Here is a 22,050-nt window from a genome sequence, read left to right as displayed (position 1 = left end):
AACATATCTGTATAAGTACAGAATTGCCGCATAAAAATTAAATACGCCGAAAATGGCAAAGTTTACGAAGTCTAGTCTGATTAATCATTTTACAAAAAAAAAAAAAAAAGTGCAAGCAAAAGGGGGGGGGGCGTACGCCCTCTACGCCCCCCCTCTGGATCCGCCACTGGATCATTTTACTCATTATTGAAGGCCGTACGGTGGCCTATAGTTGTTAATTTCTGTGTCGATTGGTCCATACCACATTTTTGTACCGCATCTTCTTATTTGTATATTGTTTTGTTTTTTTTTGTTTTTTTTACATTTTTAAACATTTACAGCCTGTATAAGTGCTAATGAATACACAATAGGCAATAATTAATTTTACAATCACATTTAAATGAAATGGTTAAGGCAAGGATTTATATACAGTTTAGTATATAAATCCTTGGTTAAGGCTTGATCAAATACAAACAATAAAACAGACAATTGTATAATGTATAATAATAAATGGGAGTGACCGTGGCTTTCAATGACCATGTCTGATCATGTCTGAACAATTCATTTCAAAAACATTTTTGCTATGGATTTGAAGGAAAAAAAGAATCGGTTTTAATTGATATCACTCATCTAGCACTCAACCCGATAACTATCTAACTAACTAATGATTAGACACGAAACAAGACCATCACGTGTTAGGGTGTCTTAGTTCTATAACGGCACTGTCTTACCAGTGATATACACATGTGTTACTTTCAAATTTTCAAAGCGCCGGATGAAAAAGTACAGGGTAATCCGAATGGAACGTTATATAACAATATTATTTGGCCTAGTTGTAGATCTATTGCGATACATAACACAGTCTTGATGTATTTGTGACAAAGTTCATTTAAACTTCTCTGATTAACCTAAAATGACCGATACTGAAATATGGCCAGAGAAATTTGACGGAGCAGTTTATGGTTTGGCAGTTGTAATAACATCCAGTTTTTTATTTTATGTATTTGGTAGAATTGCACATGTTCTTACTCCTGCCAGTGCATGCCACTCTCCCTGGAGATGGAAAAACATTTTAGTTTCATTAGTCCATGCTGTTATTGTTGGTACATGGGCTTGCTTAAGGTAAATTGTATGTAATGCTTCTATCGTATTTTTTTTCTCGCTTGGACTATTCCCTTTTGGTATTCTGTGTCTGGCATGATTTTCTGACTTGGCCATCAACAGTCAGAGTCTGGAACTGTTTTCAAATTTGACCACCCAGATTAGAAAAAAAACCTGCTACGGACTCAGAATCCAAAAAAGGACTAGGACATGGACAAGATATGATAAGGTCATTGGTAACCCAGTGTACACTACAATCTACATGTCAGTTATGATGCCTTTCCATTACTTGCAATGGAGCATCCCACGAGTGATTCACTATTGGCAAAATTAATTCTGTAAACATGTTCAGGTATGAATACATTCTAGTTTCAATAATACATGTTCATGTATTTAAATTTATTTATTTTAACCTATTTGTGTTCAGTGATCTGGAAGGATTTTTTCTCTATGGGCCCAGGGCCCCCCAAAAATAAATTCAATGAGCCATTTTTAGAATTAATGGGCCATGTTGTCAAATGAGTGGGCCATTCGTTTACAATAAAAAAAAATAAATAAAAAAATTGTATATTTCACTGTACTTACAAGTATGATTCTAATTAATATCATGGATATTGTTCCTGTGATTTTGTAATTTCAATTTCAATGAATATACAATAACTTCTTCCAAACCGGGCAATATTAACGATAACCTTTATTTACAATGTTAAAACTTGTACTGTTCCCTTGTTCATGTTCATGGTTTTTTTTACATTAAATTTGGGTCTTCGTCGATACCATACTTATTCCAGACGTTCCGTATTAGAGGACGTTTCTGACATTTCCTCTGCACTTGTATTATTATTACTTCATCACGATGACAAAAATAACAGTAGAGAGCAACGTTAATTGATAAGACACAACAACAATTCGCTGAAGGCATGTTTACAAAATGTCAAAACGAGCCAAAGACCAAAAAAATTGACAAGGACAGTTAAGCCCCTTTTATGGAGACAAATACTATGCTATTCATAAAAAGGCTTTTGGATTTTTCAATCGAAAAAGTAGCAAGCTTACTTAAAAGATTATAATTAGGTACTAGCCAATTTTCACAAATTTAAAGTTGTTTATAAAAAAATTATACCATGAATGATGGTTAATTACGTTTTTTGGGTTATCAGTCATACCGCATGTTGCTAATATTACCATAGGAAAACACCCGAGACGTCACAAAAATATATAGGTGCTCCTATCATTGGAGTAAACACTACACAGTTGTGTACTCACACATGGCGGCACGAAATACGATCGGAAATCCATTTGACGATATCTCAACGTTTCAAAACGAAGTGAAAAATATCATGCGCCACGCGGGCGCTTACATTTGTCACTCTATGCGCCATTTCTGGTCGATAAGCGCAATTGGCGCAAGGCGCACGTCCTTCCCGATCACTGTGTGTTGATAATTTCAGTCAATATATAAAAATATAATTCAAGCAAACTGTCAGTGTTTGGTGAAAACCAAGGTTTTAGATGGATTAAGTTCAAAACTGCGTTCTCACTAATTAGCGACGAAGAATTCTAGCAACAAGAAACGTCAAGAAGCGACAAGAAGTAAAATTTAGCGACAAGAAGACAAAAATTAGCAACAAGAAAGTTTATATCTTATTAAAACAAAATTTTATTTTTTTCCAGCATTTTAGAACACTTGCATGATTATCTTTATATTTTTTTACCCTTCTAAATAATAAACTTATAAATATAAAACTGCATTCAACATGCATTATTCAATGTTATTTGCATGTCATTGTGCAGATAATACAGACATATTTTTAAAAATGATATACAATGAAATAAAATTAATGAAGTCAAACAAAAGAAAAACAGTTACTGAACGTGAATAAATATATATAATTTTATTTTGTGTATTGCATCATTGAATATACATATATGATATTTATACATATTTTATTGATGATTGAAGATCATGAAGATTAAAGGTAATTAAAGACAATGTTGAGTTTTCTACAGGTGTTCACTATTTACAATGATTGTATATTCTGGCCCAGTTAATTGTATAGTCTGGAGTGTTAAGGTGTTAATGGAATGATCTATGGCAATTGAACTTAGTAGGGACATGTGTATCAGGAAAACCGTAAATAAATCATCAACATATTCTTGAAAATAAATAAAAACTAAACAATTCCTGTTTTTTTTAACAAATGTTTAATTTCTTCATCTATCATCTATCATGTCTATCGATTTAATGAAATAATGAAAATCACTTTATTAAATACACTATATTAAAAAAAAAATCATTTTAATGCATTTATTTATTTGAAACAATTACTTGTTAGATTTCTTGACGCTAAATTTGTTTTCTTGTCACTAAATGTGTCTTCTTGTCGCTTCTTAATGCTTCTTCATGTTCTTGTCTCTAATTAGAGAGACCCTAAGACTGACATTAAACATTTTTGTTAAAGAAACAAGTGACTATTTTATTATGTTTTTTTTTTTTAATTTTACAGGGATACAGGGGTGAATGTGCAATATATTAACTATCTATTGTCCCTTGTATAGTTTCATGAAAGATACAACATTATTTTATTTAAATAACCAATACATGTAATACTATTTTGCTCCATTGTGGAATCATAACCATGATAACCATGATAAAAGATTAGTGGACACATGATTATTTTATCATATCTAGGCATGGACATGATGGACAACCCCTTTTTACCATTGTTTACTATTTTCTCTGTTACAGATAATTTCATTTACATTTCTTTCTTATTTCAGTTACTTTCCTTTATTTACAAAATGTAGCATGATCTTGTTCATATTAACTAATAGTGGAACCAGTTTTGATGTGCTGCCCCTCTACTCTTATTTTCCAGTTCAATGGAAAATAGATATGGCTACTGCATCAAATTCCATTGTGTTTGAATATAAATGATTCAGTGGAAATTCAGTGTTAGGGGCAGCACTTACAAACTACTTCCACTATAAGATTGTATTGGTACGAGCAGGAATTTGTTCTATGATCAAGAAAATTAAGCCCAAATTATAAAGAAATTTGAATGAAAATGTCTAAAACACAGAAATGACAGAAGATAATGAAAGGGGGTCGGACATGCTTCAAATGCCTGGGATGTTACATTGCAATTTTACTGCTGAGTCAGCAGTTTTTGTCAGGTAGCATTTGGTTTTATATGCTTGAATGCTATTGGTGGACTTGGCTGTTGTCTGCTCTTTGGTCAGGTTGTTGTCTCTTTGACATATTCCCCATTTCCATTCTCAATTTTATATATTTTTAATATTCATGATATTGTAGTAAACAAATGAACAAATACGTGGCCTTAATTTTTTTTATTTTAATGAATTCAAGCATATGTATCAAGTAAGATTGCAATGATGATTTTAAAACATGGCAAGTCTACTGCACTTAAAGGGACATTAGCTGTTATACTCATCTTCACCGATTTGACTCAAATTCTCATATTTTATTTATAACATACTAAAATGCATATAAAAATTACAAAAGTCTGAAATAAACATTTAAAAAAAGCATGGACTCGATAATATGTTTCACATTTTCGTGTGTATTTTTGCCCTATGTCATCTAAATAACCATCGAGATGAACTCTGAAACTGCCGACGGTCATATAACACGATATAAACATAAATATAAACATAAACTGATAGCGACCACGAATACGGATTCAAAGAGGTCAAATTATTCACTTGCAAAAAGCAAATTAGTATTATTCAAATTATTCACTTGCTAAAAGCAAATTAGTATTTCACAATATCACTTTCATTAACATGATAAATGATTGAAAAAAAAAAATCATATTTTATTTTTTTGTATATCTCCTAGCTAATGCCCCTTTAAGCATATTTTACGCATACTCAATATTGCAGTCTGATGTTATATTTTGTTGCTACAAGCATGACATGCATAGCGGAAAGTAAAGATTACATTCTAATACATGCACTTCTTTACCTGATGATATTAAAGAGATGATAAAAACCAGTAACTCAGGTGACATCATTATACAACTTGGACCAAACCATGCATGACAATGTTTTTATTAGCATGATCCAACAAGATAAACTTCAAATGGCCAATTGACTCAATATATTGAAGAAATCTATCCTTAAATACTGTGGATTCATTTATTTTTAGCGGGTCCCAATTTTCTTGGATTGAGGAAAACTTGTATTTTCGTTGATATTTGATTTCATGGTTCTGCCAAAGTCTGCATACATTCTTATTGAAAATTTGTAATTCGTTGTACATTAAAATTTGTGGTTCCCGGGTAACCACGAAATCCATGAAAATTGGTATCCAACGAATAATAATGAATCCACAGTAGTACCTTATTATTCCTCTGTTGAATGTTGGGTAAACTTGTAACAATATCTTTATATACATGTAAACAATTCTAAATTGAAAACAACGTTCAAACCTATGATTGCGTTGGATAAAAACCGCAATTTTTATACGTGTGCATGCAAAACAAATTTCTTGGAAGAGGGGTATACATGTAATATATATACAACATGTACAATACCAAAATGAAAACTTCACAAATGTTTCATTAAATTGTAGCAGTCTATGTCCTTGTTCAAAAGACAATCAATTCTTGATATATTTCATGTAGTTAATATACATATGTATATACCATTATTTCTTGTGAAGCAAGAATCTTGATTGGTCACTCTGTTGGTGAATTACCCTGGTGTATATAATACACCACCCCAGCTTAGCTATTTACACCAGCAGATATAATTTTGCCAAAATTCCCCAAAATGTTTAAAAAAAATATACTAAAAAAACTCTAAATGTTGTCAAAATTCCCCCAAAACATTTTTATGGCTAATAATTAAAAAGTACAAGTCCACCAAAAATAAAAGTTGGACAAAATTCAAACAAAAATAAAATATTGTCCTGAATTCCCAAAAATAGTAAGTAACATTTGACAACACGCAGCAGCATTGGTGTTGACAAAATATGACTTAGAATTTCTTCATAAAAGAGGAACGAAAGATACCAGAGGGACAGTCAAACTCATAGATCGAAAACAAACTGACAAAGCCATGGCCAAAAATAAAACAGACAAATAATAGTACAGATGACACAACACAGAAAACTAAAGACTAACATAACAATTTTTCAATTTTACACCACAGTATAAAAATGAGTAAAGGGACTCTTCAAAAGAAATAAATTTGTTATCTTGGTGTAATTGTGTGTGCACAGAATTTAACAACAGAGTAAAATTCCATACACCCTTGATTACACCAAAATAACTAATAGTATATAAATATACAAAAGAGTTCTATTTCAAGCAATAGTACCTAATTTTTATATAAAAATTAAGGTGATTCAAGGGTACATGTAATTAGAACTTTATGTCAGAAAATTATAAATTTTTTATGCTTTTAAACTTGAAAATAGGAGGATAAAATTGGTGGAAAAACAAATAAGGGGGTCACTTTTCATCTAATTTAAAAAAAAAAATAGCTGTCAAAATAGCATAGTTGCTTTTAACATTAAGATAAAAGAGAAAAAAGAGGTGTTGACATATTCAAATCTTAAAAATAAAAATGTTAATGTAAGGTTTTGTTCAAAACTTCTGGATAAATAAGCTGAAGTACAGCTTAGTAGAATAAAAAGGCATAGGTCACTGACACAACTGACTGATGAGTTTGGAAAGATGTACTAGTATTGAATTTTGGTGGGAAAGGGGAGATAATTTGATTCTATATGGAATGAAATAAAAATGAAATAACTTATAATTCATCAGGAGCCACATATGAATTGTTTATACGTGTTATATACAAGGTTGGCAATACCTGTGAATTCTCATATACTAAATAAACCTAACAAGTTTCACCAATTTTTCACCTTTGATAACCAAAGATTTAATTGTTATCATCATTATTTATACCCTCTCAAAATATTGGAAATAAATGAAACACTTCATTGTTTACAGATGAAAAGCAAATGATCTAATACTTTTAATCGATCAACACATACAGTATTATACAGTTACTGTAAATCAGAAATTATTGTGATGTTTTAATGCAAAAATGTGACAATATCAGGTTAGCAATAATAAAAACTCTTTCATTATTTTAGTAGTGATATTTCTTCATAAAGTTCTTGCAATTGCATTAATGTGATTTCAACTAAATATGTACAAATATGAACAAAGGATGAAAATCCAACTCAAATTTAGAATTTGACCTGTTTAATTCAATTGGATGTTTTATTTTTAATTCAAAAAACTGCAAAATAAAAGCAAACTTTAACCTTCAGTGCTCGCAAGCACTTTGATTTTAACTATATATTGTAAATAGGTCAACATTATTTCTCCAATTATCTGAGAAAATATTACATGACTATTAAGACCTTTATAATTTATAATGTGGTATGAAAGATACATTGCTTTTTTATATTTTTTCAGTTTTTATGAAACTCCCAAAATGGCAGAAGATTTGATAAAGACATATAGCACATCAGCACATACATTAATAAGCTTTTCTTTTGGTAAGTACATAAATCACTTTTAATTCTGATTACTCCCAAGTATTTTGAAGTTGCACCATCATGACCATGGGATTTGAAAAAACACTGTTTCCCAAAACATTATAGCACCACATAAACTTTTAATTACAAATTCCCATAGTAAAAATGGTACCATTGTTCTATAAGTCCCTAAGGAAAACATTGTATTTTGACACTAAAAGTTTAGAGGAAGTTTTCAGAATTGTCATTAAAGTCAGCAGTGAAGGAATCTGTATTAAAGTTGATGATGTTGATACATTAATTAATGGGATACAGTTCTATGTTGTATTTACCCCAAGGGTTAACTTTGGGGTAGACATGTGGTCATCCCTTGGACTCTGTTTGGCTGTGCAGGATGTATAAAAAGGCAGTCACTTCTGGTCAGAATTAGGAAGTTCAATCTGATGCCTCTTGTAGAAAGAGTGCCATGATCTCTGCAAGTTGAAGAACCTTGGCTTTGCAATAACTCTCTAAGGAGTTGTTAGGTGCATGTTTGAAAAAAATCTTTTTTAATATACCGAAAAGAGAATGTTGTGTTTGATTAGGATATTTTGTGTATGATCATGATGAAATGTGTGTTTGATTAGGATATTTTGTGTATGATCATGATGAAATGTGTGTTTGATTAGGATATTTTGTGTATGATCATGACGAAATGTGTGTTTGATTAGGATATTTTGTGTATGATCATGATGATATGTGTGTTTGATACTGATATAATGATATGATAGTGGATAATACATATTTTCTGAATATTTTGTGTATGATATGTATGTGTGTTTCGTACTGGTACAATTATATGATAGAGAATGTTGTGTGTTTTCAGAATGTTTTGTGTTCGATATGTGTGTGTGAGACTGATATGTAATAGAGAACATTGTATATTTTCAGGATATTTTGTGTATGATATGTGGGATATGATGATATATCAAAGAAACAGACATTCCTTTGAATTAATGGGCCATCATGTTGTGGTAAGTCCTTTGATTTAATGGGCCAACAATGTACAAGTTGTGGTAAATCCTTTGAATTAAGGGGCCATCATGTTGTGGTTACAAGTCCTTTGAATTAATGGGCCATCATTTTGTGGTACGTCCTTTGAATTAATGAGCCATCATGTTGTGCTAAGTCCTTTAAATTAATGGGCCACCATGTTGTGGTAAGTCCTTTGAATTAATGGGCAACAATGTACATGTTGTGGTACGTCCTTTGAATTAATGGGCCATCATGTTGTGGTAAGTCCTTTAAATTAATGGACCAACATATTGTGGTTAGTCCTTTTAATCAATGGGCCATCATGTTGTGGTAAATCCTTTGAAAAAATGGACCATCATATTGTGGTTAGTCCTTTTAATCAATGGGCCATCATGTTGTGGTAAGTCCTTATTTTTATCAATTTAGCCTATTATTTTAAAACTTGTATAAGGTGGAGAGAAATTTTTTATAGCAAAAATGATCAACTAGACATGATCTACAAATAATTATAAATAAGAAGATGTGGTATTAGTGCCAATGAGACAACTATCCATCCAAGTCACAATGTGTAAAAAGTAAACAATTATAGGTCAAAGTATGGCCTTCAACACATAGCCTTGGCTCACACCGAACAGCAAGCTATAAAGAGCCCCAAAAAGACTAGTGTAAAACGATTCAAACAGGAAAACCAATGGTCTAATCTATATAAAAAACGAGAAATGAAAAACACTTATGAACCACACCAACAAATGACAACCACTGAACAACAGGCTCGTGACTTAGCGGCGGGTTTAAACGCTTTAACAGACGTCAACCTTCACCCTAACCTGAAACAGTGATATAACATTACAACAATATTATTGGAGCTCATTTTGCTCTTTAATTTTAATTTTTACCAATTATTTTGCGTTCTTGTCTATTTGTCTGGAAAACTCTAAAAGATAGATAGAAAATTAAAATTGCAAAAATGATCAGCAAGACAATATCTGCAAATAAACCAAATTTTTGCTGAAATTGTTAGTTGACTCTTTATAGGAATAATTGCCTTAAATGACAATTTTTTGGGGTTCTCTTTTGGGCAAAAACTAAAGAAGATAGAGAGAAACTGTCAACAGAAAATCATCAGCAATACAAGATGAACAAAAAAGTGATTTTTGTCATGAATAATATTCTAGTCTATCATGTTTGAGAGTGTTAGAAGTTAAAGATGTGCAACATAGGCTCTCAAGTGCCTTCTGTTTCCAGTCCTCAAGTGCCTTCTGTTTACAGTCCTCAAGTGCCTTCTGTTTACAGTCCTCGTGCCTTCTGTTTTCAGCCCTCAAGTGCCTTCTGTTTATAGTCCTCAAGTGCCTTCTGTTTCCAGTCCTCAAGTGCCTTCTGTTTCCAGTCCTCAAGTGCCTTCTGTTTCCAGTCCTCAAGTGCCTTCTGTTTACAGTCCTCAAGTGCCTTCTGTTTACAGCCCTCAAGTGCCTTCTGTTTACAGTCCTCAAATGCCTTCTGTTTACAGTCCTCAAGTGCCTTCTGTTTACAGTCCTCAAGTGCCTTCTGTTTACAGTCCTCAAGTGCCTTCTGTTTACAGCCCTCAAGTGCCTTCTGTTTTCAGCCCTCAAGTGCCTTCTGTTTATAGTCCTCAAGTGCCTTCTGTTTCCAGTCCTCAAGTGCGTTCTGTTTCCAGTCCTCAAGTGCCTTCTGTTTCCAGTCCTCAAGTGCCTTCTGTTTACAGTCCTCAAGTGCCTTCTGTTTTCAGCCCTCAAGTGCCTTCTGTTTACAGTCCTCAAGTGCCTTCTGTTTACAGTCCTCGTGCCTTCTGTTTACAGTCCTCGTGCCTTCTGTTTACAGTCCTCAAGTGCCTTCTGTTTACAGTCCTCAAGTGCCTTCTGTTTACAGTCCTCAAGTGCCTTCTGTTTACAGTCCTCAAGTGCCTTCTGTTTACAGTCCTCGTGCCTTCTGTTTACAGTCCTCAAGTGCCTTCTGTTTACAGTCCTCAAGTGCCTTCTGTTTACAGTCCTCAAGTGCCTTCTGTTTACAGTCCTCAAGTGCCTTCTGTTAACAGTCCTCAAGTGCCTTCTGTTTACAGTCCTCAAGTGCCTTCTGTTTGCAGTCCTCAAGTGCCTTCTGTTTCTAGTCCTCAAGTGTCTTCTGTTTCCAGTCCTTAAGATTGCTTTATTTAATAGAGCAATTATTTGAAGGATCTTTTCATGCTTGAAGCAACACAGGATTATAATACAATTGAAACCCTTGCTCACATAAGTATCTCCTTTAGCATTAACATTCTTTTAATCAGAGTATTTCAATTTCTCTCAAATTAAGAAACCAACAGTTACTTCAATAAACATGAATCTAAACTTTATTTAAATATGACTATGCTAATTTAATGGCCAAGTGTTAAGCAAATTAGTTACAAGTATTTTGATTGTAATAAAAGTTATTAAGAAACAAGGTTAAAGAATAGTAAAGAATTCATGTACAGTATTGTTAACATCTATTTTTTCATGAATCTGAGATAAAATTTTCAAAGGAAATAATTAATTATTTGGAAAACTTGTCAGGATTAATATTAAAAAAATTAAGCCTTTTGTGACAGCAAGAACTTATTTAAAAACAATATTACAAATATATTCAAATTTTATGTTTTTTGATTAACATAATAAATAAGAAATACTTTCTTCGTAAACATTTAGAAAGTTAATTTAGATTTTTTGAAAAGTCATCTTTAGAAGGTCAATAATTGAAATGATAATCAATTAAGCAACTGCAGGGTTATTGCCCTGTTGTGGTCATGCAGGAAATCTTTGTCATATGACGCTGATTTCATCATTTAACTAATTGTGCTTTGAATCACTAAGTTGATGAGAAATAAAGAAATGAAATATCTCTTAACTAAATAACAAATACTGTATTTTTGATTGACATATTTTTATATAAACCATATTATTTCTTTTGTTAGATCATTTTTTCATATCTTTATTATTACAAATATTTAGATAAAGACTTTATGCCAGGTACAATTTGTATTAAATATCAGATGGAAAAAGTATATGGCTGTAATCTAACATTGGTATTGATTTTTACCTTTTGACATTAGATGAAAAGACTTTTCATTAGCAACCTTTTATCTAAATCTCTTATTTTCTGCTGTTAATATAATGAACTTAGCTTTCAGGTTATATATACTTGATATAAGGAAACCTGCCTACCTGGAATTTAGGTTCATTAAGGAAACACTAAACAAGGTGTAAAAATGGTGGTTTCTTAATTTTGAATATAAGGAAAGGAAATGTGATAAGGTTGCCAAAGAGACAAATATCCACCGTAAGACCAAATGAATAGGATGCAATTAACTACAGGCAGTTCTGCCAACTTTTAATAATGCAAATGCGTGAGATTTGGCCAAAATCGTAAAGATCAAAGAGAAAAAACAATAGATCAAAGGAAAATGCCGCCAAATAAGCATGAAAATGCGTGAGTCTTACGCTAAATGCTTGAGACTTGGCAGCCCTGTACAGGTCACTACACCGCCTAAAACAATGAGCAAAAGCAAAACCTTATAGAAAATTGTAAATATATATTTGTAAAAATACAAGCTATATATATTGAAGCCTGTATTTTAATACATGTATTCACACTTGTATGTTGGTACTTCTAAATAAAACAGTACTGTACTATGAATAAATTTGATAAATTTTGCAATTATGATTGTTTTTAATTTCAAATTGATGTATGCATGAGATAGTTCAATATATTGAGATATGCCATTAGATAATTTTATTTATTTAAAAGTTTTCATATCTTTATGGATAATCTATGAACTCTTGACGTTAAGTCAAGTTTATGAATGTGCCCGTTCTGTTTATTATGTAAAAAGTACTTTTAATGTCAGTACATACTGATATTATTCAACCAGTGTTAGTTAAAAAAATCTACTCAATCTCTTTTCTGATGTAAAACTTTGATGTTAGACTTTCAAAAGGGGATTTTTTTCACACCTTTAACTTCTATCAAAAATTAAGTACCAGTAGTATTCTAATACTTCTGGGACCATGTATCAGAAACTCTGCTCTAAAATAGAATTATGTTACAGTGTTACTTTCCTATAAAGTAAAATTTATTAAAAGTTGTGTAGTAAATATTTTGAAGATCTTTAAAGGATGCATATTAAGGTGGGGTTGTTATTGAATGTAAACATTTAACAGTTGTAAAGATATGAAGCATTAAGATTTAACAACCAACAACTGAAGTTCTCTCAAAATAACTTGATTACATAATTAACATATATTCAAATAAACATCCTTTTGCAGCAAAAAATTACCTTCATTCACTCAGAGATCAAACAATGTTAAATTTACATATTAATGAAGTAAAATAAAAAAAAAGAATTGATGCATACTGAACACTTAAAACATTTAAAATCCTATGTAATGCACACTTAAACAAATTGCGTAATCTTCTGGTGTGTTTATTATGACACTTCATCTTAGGCGCCAATTAAACCAAAATTTGAATACAACCGAAATATCCATATTTATAGTTTATTTTTAAAAGTTTATGAATAAAAGGAGAAGTAAATTTTCATCAATTGATTATGATATAAGAATTAGAAGTCTACCATCTAAATTGGCCTCCTCAAACATTGGCTTTAAGAAAAGGGATACTACAGTATTATTGTGCTTTGTTGGTCTTCTCAAACATATCCTTTAGTATCAAGAAAGGGATATAGATATCATACTTTACAACTGTGACAACAGTACTAGTATTCTTTGTTGGTCTTCTCAAACATATCCTATAGCATCAAGAAAGGGATATAGATATCATACTTTACAACTGTCACAACAGTACTAGTATGCTTTGTTGGTCTTCTCAAACATATCCTATAGCATCAAGAAAGGGATATAGATATCATACTTTACAACTGTGACAACAGTACTAGTATTCTTTGTTGGTCTTCTCAAACATATCCTATAGCATCAAGAAAGGGATATAGATATCATACTTTACAACTGTGACAACAGTACTAGTATTCTTTGTTGGTCTTCTCAAACATATCCTATAGCATCAAGAAAGGGATATAGATATCATACTTTACAACTGTGACAACAGTACTAGTATTCTTTGTTGGTCTTCTCAAACATATCCTATAGCATCAAGAAAGGGATATAAATATCATACTTTACAACTGTGACAACAGTACTAGTATTCTTTGTTGGTCTTCTCAAACATATCCTTTAGTATCAAGAAAGGGATATAGATATCATACTTTACAACTGTGACAACAGTACTAGTATGCTTTGTTGGTCTTCTCAAACATATCCTTTAGCATCAAGAAAGGGATACAGATATCATACTTTACAACTGTCACAACAGTACTAGTATGTTTTGTTGGTCTTCTCAAACATATCCTTTAGTATCAAGAAAGGGATATAGATATCATACTTTACAACTGTGACAACAGTACTAGTATGCTTTGTTGGTCTTCTCAAACATATCCTTTAGTATCAAGAAAGGGATATAGATATCATACTTTACAACTGTCACAACAGTACTAGTATGCTTTACTGGTCTTCTCAAACATATCCTTTAGTATCAAGAAAGGGATACAGATATCATACTTTACAACTGTCACAACAGCATTAGTATGCTTTGTTAGACAAAGACAATTTATATAACTACTTTAATATGAAAATTTTCATTTTCTAACTTTCATGCAAAAAACAAATCAAATTTTAAATAGCTAATTTTGTTTGAACTTGTATGGAGTTTGTTAATAATTAGCCATGCATAATAATATATATCTTGAAAAGTATTTTAGTCTCTACTGTCTATATGCTGGACAATTAAACCATAATAAAATGTATTCATTCTCATAACATTGCATTGTATAACATTTACAAATTCTATCGTCTCTTCATTGATATTGTGAATGTTAGACCACTTTGATTAAAAATCTAACAGGATTTTTTTTAAAAGGACAGTATCCAGCTGGGCTCAACTGGGCTACATCTACCTTTTTAGATTTTTAACGACATCTGTTGATTTATGTTAGTGTGTTTGCCTTTGGTGCAGGGAATTTCAGGGTTATGAGCAAAGTCTGATTGTTGTAAGGTAATTATGACATGTTTCCTTGCATTAACATAAACTCATTATGTTAGTCTTGTTAACAAAAAATGAAAGAAACACTTATAAATTTGGTGCATTTGTTATAAATCATGTCAATACCAATTCACTGACTACTGACATGACTGAGCTGATGATGATACTCTCTGGGACTAGCTGGGCACTAGGCTGATGATAGCAGTCCACCTGTAGTGGTATGGATACAGTGCTAGAAAATAAAATGATACTAGAAATAGGGGCGATATTGGAAACTTATTAAACAAATTCTATTTGCTGTGCAAAGTGCTTTTCTGGATTTACCTTCATCTGAAACTCTCAAACCCAAAAAATTTGAAAGTCAGGGAGGTTAACAACTTGAATACTTGAGGAGGAATATGACCAAAAGGGAGGTAAAATGAATAGCCAAATCCTCCTACAGTCAACTTTGGCCAGTGGGTTAGAACCATAGGTCCCTAATTATTTACAAAGAAGAATTTTAGAAGAGTTTGTTATTAATCATGTCAGAGCAAAGTATTTTTTTTCACATAACATAATATGGTCATGCATGTTATATTTGTCTCTAGATGTAAAGCCCCTCACTAATTAGCTACGAATAATTCCAGACTTGTTCATCATTAAGTCCATCATTCAGTGGCTTTTTTGTATGTTATAACAAAAAATCTATTCTGTTTGGAAATTCTACATGAGTGGAGTGAACATAATGACTGATCATTACTAGGGGATTTGGGAGCATTTGTATTGTTAATGCTTATATTAATTAACATCCGTATTTTATAGAATACCAGTAGATATGAATTGATTTTTCATTATGCTTACCAGGCATCACTACATGTACCAAGAACTAACATTGCAAGCTTTTTAATTAACTTGTATGAATTCCATATCAAATTTTATATATATATCATGTTACTTGGTGTTTGGTATATCTATATAAGTCTGATGGTTGAATATTAAAATCAGTTTTCTTGTTGTCATAGTTTACTTACCAAAATTCTCCTCAACTGACCTCAAGTGCTGGAGTTCATGGGTTGATTCCTGTCCAAATCAAATTTTCAATTGACAATTTTGACTCAGTGATTGACAGCTTGACATATTGTATGGACATTTGTCTTTTGTTGAACATGTAGAAGACTAAATTGACCTCTAGATGTCTTTTGGTGTCTTTATATCATTGGGTTGCTGTCTCATTAGCAAGTACCCCACATCAACTTTGTTCATATTTGTTTTTTAATGTAAAATAAAACTTTCTTTATTCTAATTAAAACTAATTTGATTCAATATTTTATTTTTCAGATATTTATTTGCTTTGGTATTGCCATAGTAACAAAGTTGTATATTGGATATGCAGTTGTTGCCTTAGTGATAGAAATAAACAGCATCTTCTTACATATTAGACAGTTGTTACAAATCTGTAGATATTCCAAAAATAATAGTGCTTATAGACTGAACAGTCTTATTAATTTAGGTAAGTACAACTATCACACTGTCATTATATTTAACAGTGGATCTAGGTTTTCCCTAAAAAGGGGGAGACCCTCAAGGGCACCAAAAATGTTTTTCTCAAAAGGGGGGCCTGGTTGTCAATAATCAGAAAAATGCAGAAAAAAATACAATTTTTTCAGCCATGGGGAGGGGTTTGGGGGCTGTTCTTGATATGTATTTTAAGTCATTAGATCATGATGTCTAAAATTAAGCCATCATCAAGTTGATCACTTAGATTTTAACAAATGACCGAAGCAGTGCATCATTTAGATAAGGCTTTTGAGTTATTCACTAATGACTCTAGGATGAAATTAGGAAAGTTACTTTATAAAAAAAAAAACAGTCCATAAATATTAACAATTTTATTTGTTATGAATGTTTATATGGAACTTGTGTGTTATTTAGATACAAATCAAGTCATAACATAATGCTCTAGTTAGTATACTGTATGCAGCCAGGGGCGTTTCCAGGATATTTGAAAGAGGGGGCGTAGAATGAAATCTTTCGCCGAGCGGAGTGAGATAAACATTTTTTTAGACCTTTTTTTTAAACATAAAATAATTATGAAATGCACTAATTGCCATATTCAATACAATATTAGCCCGTTACGCCCTCACCTGGGCCTGCCCCTGTATACAGCTGACTATATATACACCAGATTTTTTAAAAGTAGAATTATACAAAACATCACTTTTTAAAATGACTGGTTCTGCATGTTATCAGACATGTCACTAATAGGATCAAATACACCATAAGCTGACTTCCTCACTAATTCATGTAATTATTACAAGCTTGATATCCTGTTTGTTACAAATATATTGCTTGTGTTACAATTACAAGCATAATCCATAATGGTTCAAAATTCATTACTATGCATTACTTGCATTCTAATAAAAAATGTAGAATTCAAGTTTAACTACAATGAATATAATATAAATATCATTGAGGCTTATTCTCAACAAAACATTTATAAAATTTTCTTTTCAACATATTAAACCTTTATACAAACATTTCAATATAGTTTGTTAATATCATGGTCATCAGAAAACAATCGACAGATCATACATTGTGTCATATGCTCCAAGTGTTTGTAATTTTCCACAAAATTAAGTGCATTTTCACTTCAATAAAACCGAAGTTTTGTTTTAAGTGTTAACATTAAGTCCGTCATTAAAAAGGTCACATGGGTTAATGACCTGAACTACTTAAGATTAATAAGATAAGTAAACATTGTTATTTCCGATTTATGATAAAAAATGATGACAAGTCTCCACTACCAGTTCCCCATACAAACTGAATATCAACAATGAAAATTCCAGTTTAGTAAAGATTTAAATTTATGTCCATTTCACAAAAAAACATGTTAAAATCACTTATATATTTCACCTTTTGAATGTTCTTGTAAATAGTATAACACTGTTCAGCACAGTTTGGGTCACATCATCAACAATTCAAACTGGAGTCACTCTTGAATGTATGATAATTTCTCAGAAACCTTTAGTAATGTATCAGGGATATTTACATCCATATTTTCTTGAATTGTACCACACTGTTTAACAATATTTTGATCACAGTGAATAAGATTTCAAACATAAAATCCTATATGTCCATTTATCTATAGTAGGTAGTATATCATTGGTCTTTCACCACCTCACATTTTAGTAGTGTATACAATACAATAACCTTTTAGACTCTCTGACCTACATTTCATGCTTGAGTGTCTGGTTAAGTTTGTCATTAGTATAAAAGCAGGGAGACCATTGGCAGATTCAGGGGGTGTAGAGGGTATAATAATTTTACCATTATTGAACCCTGGATCCACCACTGGAGATGATGTATGATTGCCAATGAGAAAACTAGGCTTTATGGAAAGTGTTTTTTTTTTATGTTTGATGATCATGCAATATTTTTATATAACTGTCATTAATGAGTCTCTGTTATTGCAGGAACATTTGTTGTGTGTCGTATATCTGTGATGGCATGGATGAGTAGATGGTTGCTAATCAACAAAGATCTCGTCCCATTGATATTTTATTCCATCGGCAGTGTAGGATTAGCCATTATGACAGTTATGAATATTATTTTATTCTACAGACTTTTACAGAGTGACTTTATAAAGAAAAATGAATCAAAAAAAGAAAATTCCCATTAACAAAGTTCAGGCAGCAGACATTTTTCCATGTTGTATACCTCATTTAAAAAAAGGTCCCTATGTGATCAAAATATTGGGGATTGTAATGTATGGTTATTGTTCAGAACTGTATTGTAATATATGTATACTGTGATTTATTGTTTTGATATACTTATGAGGATCTGGATGGGGGGTACATCATTTCTGTATTCTTTAATTTCTTGTCCCATATTCTCTATTTTTTATATTTAACCACCCCATTATTCTCTATTCTTTATTTTTGTGGTCTATTTTCTCTATTCTGTATAATTTTCAACCATTTTTCTGTAGTACTGACCAATTATTCTATATTCTGTAAACCACATCCAGACCCTTACTTAATGTACAAATAATTTGAAAAAAAGTGGAATTTTATATAGAATGCTAGCTTTCTTTATTATTTCAAATATCAAAACTATCTTGTAGTTCATCTTATTTTTTAGGTCATACCAAGTTTATTGTAGTAAATTTTTCTACTTTGTATTAATCTTGATTTAGATATTTCAGTATTATTCAAATTATTTCATATTTTTTTATGCATTTATGTCGGGTTTTAAATGAAAACAGTCTATCAAGTATGTGTCAATTATTAAAAGCCGCATAAGAAAGGCACTATCTCTCTGCAGATACATTTTTTTTTCAGTTTCATGTTTTGTTAATTCTTGCTTAATTTTTCTTTCATTTATTGGAAATCAATTGCAGCTGATGAAGAAAATTTTATTTTATGTTGGCATTAGTTTATTCCTCTAAAAAGTGCAAATCAAAAGTCAGTTTTCATTAAATGTGTCGTAAAGAAATACATCTTAGAATGAGGAGACAACTTTTCCGTTAAGTTCTTTTATTCTTTCTTTGAAATAGAATTTTTTTTACACAAAATATTTAAAATCTTTCACTTTTGGGTTAAAAAAAGATGGCAGCCTTTTATTGATTATCTTTAAATCTCCAATTTAACAGGATCTAAATCCCTTGATGTGAAAAACATTGTGTCAAAATTTTGACTTTGTAATTTTTAAACTTCTAAACATAGCCATTTCAATTGTTTATTTCAAATTAATTAACACTGTGATATAGTTCCTTGTTGTACAGTTTATTGTTTAAATTTCCTTTAATTAGTCAAGCTACTTCTAGTTTATATTTTAACATGTTACCAAAAAAATTATCAATCATTAAGGATGTTCATCACTCTGTTTCTAGATAACAAGCTTTTTAAAAGACTGTTATTAATTGATAGTATTATAAATAATGGAACTTAAAAAGTACAAAATAATGACAGGTCAGTGTCCTTGTTTATGAGATATTATCAATTGAAAATTTGGCGGGAAATTTCTCTCTCTAGATTTTCCATACATTTAACATTAGCACCTTTTTCTTTCAAAAACTATGAAAAAATAACAAGGATTTTATAAGATTTTCAAAAATGGCTATTTATACTACATGTATATGTAATAAAATTATGAAAAGAAAAGTAGGGGTTAGAGGGCAAAACTTTTATTATTGCAGTACCAAGATTAGCGAACATCCTTAAGTCTTATTGTTATATTTTATTGATGTAAGGGATCAAGGAAATCCAATATATATACTTATAGTATTTGTGATTATAGTAAATTAAATGGTGTGAAAAATGGCAAATATAACTACCTCATGATTATTGTTATTGTAGTCAAATGTTTAATTTTTATGTGATTCTATTATTAACTATGTGTATTTAATTATTTTTTTTGAACAAGTACAAAAGAACTTATTATATATAAAGCATATATTATTACTAATGGGGATACTTACAATGCTTGCTGGTAATTCTGTTTGTCTTCTAAGTCCGTTCATTTGACGTTAGTGTCAAAAAAGTGCATGGACTAACAGGACAAATAAAATTTCATGACTTGACTGTAAATATTGCTTGATGTGTTACAAATTAGACAATGCTAGATGTTAGGTTTCTTACCAGGTGTTGAACTTTCTTATAGTGTATATTTAGGAAGAACTTATTTTGCAGTTCATATTTGGTATGCTATTGCAATAGACCTTATTGCTATTTGGGAATCTGTGACACTTGACCCGAGAATCTGTGACACTTGAGAACTATTGACATCATACAACAATCACTTTTCCTTTGTGGCGTCAGACATTTTCTATTGAGACACCATAATTTTACGGGAACCTTTGTGATGTCCAGTAATGGCGGACAAATAGAGAGAAGATGTATGTATTGCAAGCATCTTAAAGCAATCTTAAATAATTTCTTACTAGTTATTGATATACCCGGCCCCTGCACATGCCAGTCACTACATCAAACTGGTAATCAAGCTCGATTATAAAGCTGGAAATGTTTGTAAAATAAAGTAACACATTGTTTTCTATTTACTTCTCACCAATGCTTTGCACTGCAGCGAACCAGTATTTATAACAGGGGTGGATTCAGGCGGGGACGTGGCGGGCGTGTCCCCCCTAAAATTTGCAAAGCATGGGTTGTCCTCAGCTTAATAAAGAATATTTCGATAATTTTACCTAAAAAAATTTTAAGTTTGCGCCACCCCCTCCCCCCATAACCTAAATTCCTGGATTCGCCCTGAGTAAAATTCCTAACAAGGGAAATAATTTTTATTCAATTGTAATTTCAACATGTTCAAACTTAGATTCAGGCTTTCGGAAGAGAGTTTCAAGAAAGTCCTATGCTTTAGTTCATGGTGATAGAAAGAGTCCACCCACTTACATCCATGCAGTTATGCCTCTTGTTTATATTGCTATGCAGAGGTCAGATAAAAGAAACCTCATTCTTCAAGCCTCTTGTTTATTTTGTCATATCTTGGATTCTCCTTGTATGCATTTAGTTGATCAGAGGAATATTGCAGCTTGTTATTTTTTGGGTATTCTTTTTTAAGCTCATTTGGTGCATATTGGCCAATGAGGACTTTTGTATATACCTTTTGATATTTTGATATTTTAATCTTTTCATTCAGAAATGATAATATCTATATTTGTATATTGCCAAAACATTCATTCTAGAAAGAAACAAATGTCATTAGATTAAGGGAAAATTCTTAAAAAAATATTTGTAAAACTCAACATTATATTTTGAATCCATTAGATACTCAGGTGGCTAGATGATATTATAGTGCTTTTCATATTGAAAAAACATAGTTGATTTATAAATTTCAAATTGTAACTAGAATTAATGTATGTGTTCATATTAACCAATAACTATAGAAACATAGGTAGCCCATGAATTATATTATTGTACAAGTAATAAATGTGTACTCATATATTTAATATCCAAGGTTTGTGATCCATATACCTGTATATTTTTCACACTTTGCTTATTGTAAATTAAGTTTTGTGTACCTCCGAAAAAAATCATATGTTATTTGTTGCAGCTACTTAAAGGTTCAGCCAATGAGATTGTGTTTCATGTTTTACCCATGCATCTGCAAGTTTGATATTTTTTTATGTCAATAATTTTTGGAAGTGTTCCATTTAAATTTTTCTGCCAAAAATGTCAATTTTGGACACGGTCAAATTTTCAGGTCAGTCAATCTGTGTTATATAAAATGGCCAAAATACATTGTGATAGAACTGTCTATCTGATAGATGATCGTCTATTTAACAGATAAATCAGTTCAATAAAGGATTAAACACATGTTTTATATCAATTATTAATGTGTTAATTAGATCAATT

The 22,050-nt window shown here is 31.3% G+C and overlaps 1 protein-coding gene across 1 annotated transcript; it reads left to right on the top strand.

The window, feature by feature from the left end:
• Positions 1-797: 797 nt before the first annotated feature.
• On the top strand, positions 798-20,817 carry LOC127710574 (TLC domain-containing protein 2-like). Its single transcript, XM_052216523.1, has 5 exons — positions 798-1,101; positions 7,539-7,621; positions 8,531-8,613; positions 16,019-16,190; positions 18,154-20,817. Exons 1-5 carry the CDS (start codon positions 893-895, stop codon positions 18,357-18,359), a joined length of 753 nt encoding a protein of 250 aa, XP_052072483.1. The 5' UTR covers positions 798-892; the 3' UTR covers positions 18,360-20,817.
• Positions 20,818-22,050: the final 1,233 nt, after the last annotated feature.

Source organism: Mytilus californianus, unplaced genomic scaffold (genome assembly GCF_021869535.1).
Source record: "Mytilus californianus isolate M0D057914Y unplaced genomic scaffold, xbMytCali1.0.p SCAF_8, whole genome shotgun sequence".
In the NCBI taxonomy this organism is placed as follows: Eukaryota; Metazoa; Mollusca; class Bivalvia; order Mytilida; family Mytilidae; genus Mytilus; species Mytilus californianus.
This window is presented reverse-complemented; position numbering and strand designations above follow the sequence as displayed.

Bases quoted from the DNA above. Each gene is read 5' to 3' on its own strand.
- LOC127710574 (XM_052216523.1), top strand. From the start codon at position 893: ATGACCGATACTGAAATATGGCCAGAGAAATTTGACGGAGCAGTTTAT. The intron at 1,102-7,538 runs GTAAATTGTATG...ATATTTTTTCAG, and splicing joins GGTACATGGGCTTGCTTAAG to TTTTTATGAAACTCCCAAAA. The intron at 8,614-16,018 runs GTAAGTCCTTTG...TTTATTTTTCAG, and splicing joins TAATGGGCCATCATGTTGTG to ATATTTATTTGCTTTGGTAT.